At 42.5% G+C, this 10,566-nt stretch overlaps 1 protein-coding gene across 4 annotated transcripts in view; it reads right to left on the minus strand.

The window, feature by feature from the left end:
* The window catches only part of GPALPP1 (GPALPP motifs containing 1), a 29,312-nt gene extending 18,786 nt beyond the window's left edge, over window positions 1-10,526 (minus strand). Inside the window, exons 1-3 of one of the 4 annotated variants that reach the window (XM_030565562.1) lie at window positions 10,335-10,526; window positions 4,112-4,244; window positions 1,614-1,709 (exon numbers count right to left, since the gene is read on the minus strand). In XM_030565562.1, the coding sequence (XP_030421422.1) occupies window positions 1,614-1,709; window positions 4,112-4,244; window positions 10,335-10,419 (314 nt within the window). In that variant the 5' untranslated portion in view covers window positions 10,420-10,526. Of the gene's footprint in view, window positions 1-1,613; window positions 1,710-4,107; window positions 4,251-10,334 lie in introns of all 4 variants that reach the window. The other 3 variants (XM_030565554.1, XM_030565573.1, XM_030565570.1) reach the window with 3 other exon arrangements.
* Between the last annotated feature and the right edge of the window lie 40 nt (window positions 10,527-10,566).

The raw sequence follows: 10,566 nt of genomic DNA on the forward strand, positions 1-10,566 counted from the left end.
AACCACTAGGTCACACAGCTCATGTTTTGGGCTCTGCCAAGCACCATCCTTAGCATACCCATTGTTCAGCCAGAGTTCAGTTGTTAAAGTTAATGATTTATTTTATTTGTTGTGCAATTTCTTCCAGACCTGTGTATTTCTGTGAATGAGAGAGATGTCATGGATCCTGGCAGCTCATGGTAGAACTACTACACATTGCAGCACTAAATGATACAATCTCATAACATTAACCAGAATTTATACACTGTACACTGCCAGAGCCCTGGGGTAGTGGCGGCAGGGCTCCAGCGGTGATTTAAAGAGCTCCGGGCTCCGACTGCTGCGGGGAGCCTGGACCCTTTAAATCGCTGGTCAAGCCCCACTGCCGCAGCTCCAAGGTAGCAGTGGCAGGGCTCCAGTGGTGATTTAAAGGGTCCGGGGCTCCCCACAGCAGCTGGAGCCCTGGGCCCTTTAAAGTGCGGCCCAAGCCCCGCTGCAGGAGCCCCGGTGTTACTGCGCTATATGCGAACCCGTTTTATATTGGGTCATGTTATATCAGGGTAGAGGTGTATACAGAAGTTCTCGCTCAATAAAAATTCTCAGATTTGAGACACACTTTCAACTACGGAATTCCTTGAAGACAATAATGCTACAATCAGAACTGTTCAGCAACAGACTGGCTCATCTTCCTAACAATGACATTATTTCTGACAGTTAAATATTGGATCATTCTATCTACTGACTCTTTACAGCACTGAGGAAGCAAACAGCACAGATGTCAAAAGCAAATCTGCAGGAAGTTTCTGCTGAACATTTTATCTACTAACATTCTCTTGAAAGTAGTGATTTTCATACAGAATATCATTTTGAATTACACTGAAAAGAGCTGAGATTGATGTGAAGATTAGGAGGCTGTCAGATGCAGTTAAATTCTGAACGGAAAATTAACAACTAGCTTTCTCCAATAGGTATTTTACAATTGTGTGTGGTTGAATGGGCTTTGTTTCTGACAAAGAGGCTATAAACAATGCTGATTTAATAAAATATGATTTTAACAAACATACTCCATTCAGCATTGTTTACATGAAGAAAACTAATGATCCCAACGTATTAACAGAACAACCACCGCATTAATATATGTCATATTATATTACATAGAAACAAATTAATGTCTCAGCCCTGCAATGAGTTCCATGCAGGTGGGCCCCTGCACCTGAGGAGTTCATAGAGTTTGGGCCTAAGGTAGTTATAGATATTAGACAATACCTATAAAATCTTCAGAATAAATATTGAAAAAACACAAGCGTATTCCAGACAACAGTTTGCCTGTCTAACACGCATACTCTTTTTGAGCTTTATCTTAGAAGGTGGGAGAAATTTGATATTCAGAATATGTTTAGACAGTTCATATACCAGTTTTCTCTTCTCTCCGACTTTCCAGAGGAATTCTGTACTCAAATTACAAAGGAACACTGCTATGTGGAAGAAGGAATTCTAATCACATAAAACTTAAGTATAACTAAGGTGTTCACTGATAAAACAATTATTTTCATTAAAATATTTAAAATATTTTTAAAATAAAATATTTTGTGGCTCTAATGAGAGGAGCCTGAACACTATTCTGCTTTAATTACCTCTCTGGAGAATCATCTTGCTTTTTAAATCCAGGAGGAAGAGCAGGTCCAAAAAAGCCATCATCATCGTCATCTTCCTGAGCTCTTTTCTGTTTTCTACAAATACAGTGATTTAGCTTAATAATTACTCTGACATAGATGGCAATTATCTGCATTTTAAAGGAAAAAAAATCAAAATGATTTCCAAAAGTCTTACATTATGTACTATCTTGCTGTTACCACGGAAACACAGCAAAAGAATCTGAAATAATTTGGAGCAATTAAATATTTATTAGCATAAGCCTCATTCTTACACTGCAGTGACATTTAAAAAAAATGTTATTGGTGCAGAAAGAGAAAATCAAATAGTACAACACAGTAATGCTTGTTTTGCATGCATAAAGTAATTTTAACATCAGCATATTTCCTGCTGCATTTCTACCATCATTCTATACATTTTGACTAGTACTTCTCCAAACTGAATTTTAGACTAACAATCAGTAAGTAAAACCATGGGGGAACAGTGAGGAGTATTTACACTAACGATCATTACATGGAAATAGTATTAATGCCCTCTAAGACGCCAATCCTGCAAACACTTACATGTTTTTAAACTTTTCACATTTGACTATTCCCATTAAATCTGAGAATGTGCAGTTCGCTGAGATTTGCTATTTAAAAAAAGAATACTTCTGCCCTTCAAATCAAAATAATCATATACCCACACTTATTAAGGGCTTGATCACGCACAGGAATCTTTACACTGACTTCAATGGGAGTCAGACTGGTCCCTACATACAGTATTATTTTACAGCTTTACTCTGCGCTGGTTAGGCCTCAACTGGAGTTTCCGCTTTACTCTGCGCTGGTTAGGCCTCAATTGGAGTATTGTGTCCAGTTCTGGGCACTGCATTTCAAGAAAGATGTGGAGAAATTGGAGAGGGTCCAGAGAAGAGCAACAAGAATGATTAAAGGTCTTGAGAACATGACCTATGAAGGAAGGCTGAAGGAATTGGGTTTGTTTAGTTTGGAAAAGAGAAGACTGAGAGGGGACATGATAGCAGTTTTCAGGTATCTAAAAGGGTGTCATCAGGAGGAGGAAGAAAACTTGTTCACCTTAGCCTCCAATGATAGAACAAGAAGCAATGGTCTTAAACTGCAGCAAGGGAGATTTAGGTTGGACATTAGGAAAAAGTTCCTAACTGTCAGGGTAGTTAAACACTGGAATAGATTGCCTAGGGAAGTTGTGGAATCTCCATCTCTGGAGATATATAAAAGAGTAGGTTAGATAAATGTCTATTAGGGATAGTCTAGACAGTATTTGGTCATGCCATGAGGGCAGGGGACTGGACTCAATGACCTCTCGAGGTCCCTTCCAGTCCTAGAGTCTATGAGTCTATTATGATGATAGGCATGTTACAAATACCTAAGTTAAATAGATAATCTAAAAAGGAGATAACTCTATTATCTGTTTATCTTAAACATTTTTAACATGAACGCTGTATCTAGGAGCCCAAACTAGTTCCCACTGAAGTCAGTAGAAAGACTCCTATTAACATGTCAGAGAATCAGAGTTGGAATGAGGCTTATGCTAACAAATTGTTCACTATGTCACTGGTAAGCTAATTTTCCCTGCGATCAACCACTTGATCTATAACTTTGATGTTATGACAATCTGAGTATTCTTACCATATACCTGTTCCTAAAACAGGTGCAGTATCTCCCATTACAGTAGTACGTTTATATTCATGTAGAGTCAAAGGCCACATTTTTCAAGACTTTATGCCTAAAGTTAGAAGTTTGGTTTAATTTTCAAAGATCCTAAGCACCTCTAGCTATTAACTTCAATAAGATTTGTGGGTGCTTAGAACTTCTAAAATTGAGCCACTTCTATTTAAATTCCTAAATATGGATATAGGAGTCTAAGTTTGAAAATTTTGGCCTTTTTCTTTTTTTAACCTCAAAATTTCATTTCTACCTCCAATATGCTTCTTAATATACATTTATATTAGGAAACACTAATTTCAAAATTCACAGTCCACCCAAAGTCTACTATAGATCCATTGCTTATTGCTAGTAAAGATATAGTTTACCAAAATACACTTCCATGAACAGGCCCACCACAGCAACTTTAATATAGTTATACTAACAAGTTGCCTATTATTTTCTGCAGGGAAACTTGCTGTACACACACAAATTAAAAGTACAGTCTAAAAGTTAAGTGACACGTCAACCTAGATACAAAATTAAAATGAAATGAACAATTTAGATTGCACTGAACAAGCCAGTCACAATCTAAAGGGAGACACAGATTAGACAGCCACTATTACCCTGGAAAGGATGAGAAGACAATGTTAGCAGACTTTATCTTGGTGTGGCATTTGCTTTCTTTAGTTCCATAGTATAGCCCCTTTCCAATTCTGCATCTGGGCTAATTCAGTCAACTCATTCTATGAAGTGGTCCAATTTCTCCTTATTTTACAAGTGTAAATACATGAATGACACACAAACAGACTGACTTGGGTACTGGATCAGAGTCCTGCTCCTCTTCAGAATCTCTATTTGCTTCTCTGAGCAGAGGAGGAGACTTGGAGCCTTCATCACTGTCATGCATTTCTGAGCTTTTTTTGTAGCCAGGAGGCAATACTGGACCTGCAACTAAACATCAAGATTTAGTGTGGATATTTTATTAAACACTTTAGAAGAACATTACCACTTTTAGTATCATCAAAATATTTCTCACTGGATTTAACTTTATTCAAACAGTCCTGTCTCTACATAAGAGTTAACAATGATTTAACAAAGGTCCTGACACAGCCGAGCACATAAGAATGATTTGCTGAATAAAGACTGATTTAAGCATGTGTTTTAAATGCTTTGTTGAATTATAGCTTAAATGAATAATTGATATCACAGGGTTGAATGACTCCGACACTACTGGGCTTTTTATAATTTCACAGTGCATTCCGAGGCATAAACTCCACAAGGCCTTTTGAAATTTCAAACACTGACTTTAAGGCAGACAGGAAGGGAAACTTATTTGGCTGGGAAGAGGTACAGTGAACTTTTACTACAGCCAAAGAACTAGAACAAAAAGAGAATCAGGTACAATGATGTCATATAAACGAAGGCTGGGAGAAAATTACATCTACAATTAAAGAGCTGTGATCTTTTAAATTATGCAAAATAAACCAGATCCATCTAGAAGCTCGACTTTTAGTAGGCAAATCTTAGACAAGAATGAGAAAGATTAATGGGGACATTACACAACTCATCATTTCTTCACATAACTAAAACACAAAACAAGAACAACATACAATTTACAAAGCAACCACTGATCTGCCTCTCATTTCAGCTTCTTGTTTACATGGAAAGGAAATGAACCAAGACAACAGACCTATGAATCCATTTCAATACTAGATATTTCTGGTGACTGCTGTCAGAGTTGCCCTCCCCCTCTCCCTCCCCCCCCCCAAAGTTATAAGAAATGATTTTGGAAGACACAGGAAAGAGGCCAAGGATTAATAAGCAATATATTATATTGACTACTGTCAATATGTTACCCATTTTGGTTTGTTTGATCAGTGTAACTGAATGCATGCCCATTTTTGATCGGTTATTTAAAAAAATATATATATATATAAGACCCTGATCCTGAAAGCACCTATGCACATTCTCAACTTTTCACAACTTAAATTCAGCAGCATTACACACGTGTAAAGTTAAATTTATGTATAAATGTTTGCAGGATCAGAACCTAAATGAGTAAAGTATCCTGCAGATGTGACAGGCAATTATAAATGGGGCTGCTAATGCTACTTATTATTAAGGGTGCCCAAAAGTTCCTATTATAAGACCCTGTTTTCAGAGACTTAACACTTTACCAAATATTAACCACTTGGGCTGAAGTTTTCCATGCCTGGTGTCTGTCTTGGGTTGAAATATTTGGAAAATTTCAGCCAAAATGGTTCAGCATTTTCTAAGAACAGGGCTAAGGAAAAATACATTGGCAGAATTTTTTAACATGGGAAAAACAATCTTTTCTTTTAACAGATCCTTTGAAGCAGGGACTTAATTTGGCAGGGATATGAACTTTGTGTCTATAAAAGGAACTTTACTTCTAGCATCTCCTAACTTTTGAATGCTTGACACTGAAACCTTAATAGTGCCCTTTTAATGTAGTTGTTTTGTGTATGTTACATGCAAAAGGAATAAGCAGGCATAATGAAGCCAAAAGAAAGGATTATTAAATATTTGCTGACATACTGCCTTATGAAAATTACACATAACCAAACTCTGCATGTGAAGTAGCAATTCCTATTCATGAATGTTGACACTAATATATGGTTGTCTTCACTCTTCTGATTTAAGGTATCAAATTAACCTTTTCTGATGGAATTACAAGCTTGAAAGTGCACAATTTTGTACGTCATTTTCTCTAAAGAAGGTAGATGCTAAAAAAGATGTCTAGAAATGAAAATGTCCGAGGAAAGGTGAAGGACAAGCTCACACATAAATTCAACTACCAAACAAGTAAAAAAAAAAAAAAAACATATTTGAAGAGTTGTTCAGATCAAGTCAAAAGAAAAGAAACATCAAGTATCAGTCAGACAAGAGCAAGGCCCAAGAAGGAACAGCTGGGAAGTGGTGGCAGCAGCGGCAGGGGTGGAATGCAGACATCCTTATCCCCTAGCAAGTTGCACCAGTTCCCCCATCAAATATCCTCCCATGCACCACAGAAGTCTCAGCAACTGCAGCCTCCACACAATCTCTCCGCTTACCCCAGTAATCCCAGCATGCACCAGCTTCCTGCCCCAACATCTTAATCCATCTTAGACACTTTCCAGCAACCCCACTTTCCTCCCCCACACCCCTCTGGGTATAGCTCCATGTCCTACTGTCACCACTGCTCAGGGAAGAGTGTGCTGGTCAGAAGCAGAACTCTGTTTACATAATAATTATTTGTAAATGTGCAAATTATTTAGATCATTTGTATGAAATGTCACAAAGCTACACAGAACTGGGCAGCCATGCTACATCTGCGGGAGAATTGTGTTAATAACAACTGAGTTTTAACATAGTTGAAAATATTAATGTTAATGAATGAAACTAGGTCCAACCTAGGCTTGAGAACTATTTTTAACAGGATGGATTGATTTCAATCAAGGTGCTTCAAATCATGCAATTAAATCATGATTTAAATAACCAAGTGGAAAGTCTCTATTTAAATCAGCAATTTTAATCAACTTTTCCAGTTGTACTTCAGTTATTTTCTAAAAAAAATAATTCACATTGGCTGATGTGACAATTAAAACATGTTGATTTACAACTAGATAGAACCTTTACATTTGGTAATTTTTTTTTTTGCTACCTAGGCAGGTACACTATAATTATATACATTATATACAGTAGCTTAATATTTTCAGATTCTTATTAATTGTACATTTTTAGTATATTAGAAAATAGTGTATGATATCTTGGTTATTTACTAGATAATTAACTTGCTCATGATTTGCTTGCTGCTGCATTAGGATATTAACTAGAATTTAATTAAACACACAAAACAGCATATCAAATGTATTTTTATTAAACAAAATAAGTCTAAAGTACAGTATATAACTTTTTGTGCCATATTATTAAATTTAACTTCAGAAGTTGGCTGTTCTCCCTCCTGATTATTTCTGTATATAGAAAAGCAACCTTTAACTCAAAAGATTTTGATAGAGGCTCATGGATTAAGCATACCATATATACAGTAACTCCTCACTTAACAAACTCCCACTTAATGTTGTTTTGAAGTTACATCACTGCTCCATTAGGGAACATACTCATTTAAAGTTGTGCAATGCTTCCTTATAACGTCGTTTGGCTGACTTAACAAGGGAGCACTGCACAAGTTCCTCTTCTCCGCCTCCTTCCCCTCCCTTTCAGCGCTTCTCCTCCCCCCCCCCCGCCAAACAGCTGTTTGGTGGCACTCAGGACTTTCTGGGAGAGACAGTGAGCGGGGAAGTTGCCCCCCCACCAGGTAAGGCCACCCAAAACGCAGGGGCTTTAGGGGCTGCAGGGCCCTGGGCTAAGGGGGCCCCAGGGCCCTGGCCTGCAGTTCTAAAGCCCCTTTCAGAATGCAGCCCTGCGAGCACCGGTTGGAGGACTCAGGAGGAGCAAGGGCAGCCACGCAGCCAGCGTCCAGAGAGAAGCGATGCTTTCTCCTTTAAAGCACCACTTCTCTCCGGTCAGCTTTGAAGGGGAAAGCACCGCTTCTCTCCGGATGCTGGTTGCGCAGCTGCCCCTGCTCCTCCTGAGTCCTTCAGCCCGTGGAGCAGGGACGGCCGGAGAGAAGCAGTATTATATACAGTACATAATGGCTTTTATCTGCCCCAAAAACATTTCCTTGGAACCTAACCCCCTGCATTTACATTAAATCTTATGGGTAAATTGGATTCGTTTAACATTATTTCACTTAAAGTTGCATTTTTCAGGAACATAACTTCAAAGTTAAGTGAGGAGTTACTGTACTTGATCATAAATAAGCCAATTCATTCATATGCCAACACCCTGATGGATAAGTAAAAATAGAAAATTTTTATGACTCATTCATAAACTGACCCTATAATTCAGGACTTGGCAAACTTTGGCTCCCAGGCCATCAGGATAAGCCGCTGGTGGGCTGAGATGGTTTGTTTACCTTGAGCGTCCACAGGCATGGAGGTAAACCTAAGTAAACAAAGTATCCTGGCGCACCAGCTGCTTACCCTGACGGGGCCAGGACAGCAACTGGTGGGGAAGGTGTTCTGGGGGAGGGGAGGAGAAACTGGGGGGTCAGGGGACTAACACCTGTGACCAACCCCCACGTGGCCCCACCTCTAGTCTGGGACCCCCACACTGTTGCCACTCCATCCCTTCCCACCTTATCTGGGGAGGGCCAGGGGAGGATGTCTCTGGCCTGGCTGGAGCTGCTGGGGCAGGCTGGGCAGCATGGCGGCAGCCTGCTTCAGGGGGACAAATCGGGCGGCATGGCCGGAGCATGTCCCAGCAGGCTGGGCTGGGTGGCACAGCCACACCGTGCTCCGGCCAGGGGCAGCTCTAGGCATTTTGCCGTCCCAAGCATGGCAAGCGGGCTGCCTTCAGCGGCTTGCCCGCGGGAGGTCTGCCGAAGCTGCAGGACCAGCGGATCCTCTGCAGACAAACTGCTGAAGGCAGCCTGCTTGCTGCCCTCGCAGCGACCGGCAGAGCGCCCCCAGTGGCTTGCCGCCCCAAGCACATGCTTGGCATGCTGGTGCCTGGAGTTGCCCCTGGCTCTGGCAGGCCGGTGTGACAACACAAAAAGCTCCCTCTCCCAATTCCCTACTTTGGGTGCACTGAGCATGCTCACCCGAACTCAGCATGCCCAGTAACCTTCGTTTTTGCATGGCGGAAACTGCAGCTAGTTGCAAAAGTGGAGGGTCGCTGTTTGTGCTGCTACACCAGGTGGCACAGCCACAGCCTGCTCTGGGAGGTGGGGCAGAGCAGCACGGCTGCAGCCTGCCAGCCCCGGAGCTGCAGCTGCTTCGGAGACTGGCGGAAAGCAGCGTGGCCAGAAGCAGAGAGACTCTGGCCCCACCTCTTCCCTTCTGTCTCTGCTGGCTGTGCTGCCTCTCCTTGCTCCCTATGTTGGGGGGAGGAGCTGTGTCCCACTTCTCCTTCTATATATCTGTTCATAAGCCGAACTCCTTCTCTGGTGCTTCCCTTTTTCACTAAAAAAAATTCAGCATATGAATGAGTACATACAGTATTTATATTTTATTTAAAATGTTTTAGATCAGGGATCGGCAACCTTTGGCATGCAGCCCATCAGGGAAATCCACTGATGGGCCGGGACGGTTTGTTTACCTGCAGCGTCTGCAGGTTCGGCCGATCCAGGCTCCCACTGGTCGCAGTTCACCATTCCAGATCTGGGCTAACAGGAGCTACGGGAACCGGCGTGGGCCAAGGGATGTGCTGGCCGCCACTTCCCACAGCCCCATTCGCCTGGAACAGCAAACTGCATCCAGTGGGAGCTGCGATTGGCTGAACCTGCGGATGCTGCAGGTAAACAAACTGTCCTGGCCCATCAGCGGATTTCCCTGATGGGCTACGTGCCAAAGGTTTCCAATCTCTGTTTCAGACACAGTAATAAGTTTAGGCCTTAACATATTTTCAACCGATTTTCAGTGGCACTGCCCGGGTCCTGGCCATCACTCTCGGGGGGGCGGGGGGAGCTCTCAGCATTTTAATTTAATTTTAAATGAAGCTTCTTAAATATTTAAAAAAACTTATTTACTTTACATATAACAATAGTTTATTATATATTATAGACATATAGAAAGAGACCTTCTAAAAACGTTAAAATGTATTACTGGTACACGAAACCTTAAATTAGAGCTTGTCTCGGCCTTAATGACAGCAGGGCCATAGCAGGGAAGAGAGAGGTCACTCTGCAGCACGGCGGTGGGTTTCAACCTTTCCTCATGTGCGGACCCCAAGAATATGTCGCATGGAGGTGCAGACCCCCCGGAAATCCCCTGAAAACCGCCGCAGCGCAGTACGTGCCACCCAGCCTGCGCGGGGGCTGCGGACGGGTCCCGCCGGCCCGGACACGCTCCGGCGGGCGCGGTGCCGGGGCTACACACAGCCCTGGGCTGGGACGGGACGGAATCGCCTCGCGGGCCGCGCCGCGGTGCTGCTCACACCCAGGCCAAACCCTGTCCTCTATCGCGTCCTCACCCTGGCTGAAGTCCTCATCCGGGTCCGCCTCGGCGCAGCTGGCAAACCCCGGGGGCAGCGCCGGCCCCATCAGCTCTCGGGCCATGGCACAACAACCCGCTGCCGCCGCTATGGCGGGCGCATGCGTATGGCGTAGCGACCCTGGCGGCCCAGACAAACCCGCCAGCGCACAGGTGGCTGACGCTCCCCACAGCAATCCGGCGCTGTGCGATGACGTTACACGCTAGTGTGG

Source organism: Gopherus evgoodei, chromosome 1 (assembly GCF_007399415.2).
Source record: "Gopherus evgoodei ecotype Sinaloan lineage chromosome 1, rGopEvg1_v1.p, whole genome shotgun sequence".
In the NCBI taxonomy this organism is placed as follows: domain Eukaryota; kingdom Metazoa; phylum Chordata; order Testudines; family Testudinidae; genus Gopherus; species Gopherus evgoodei.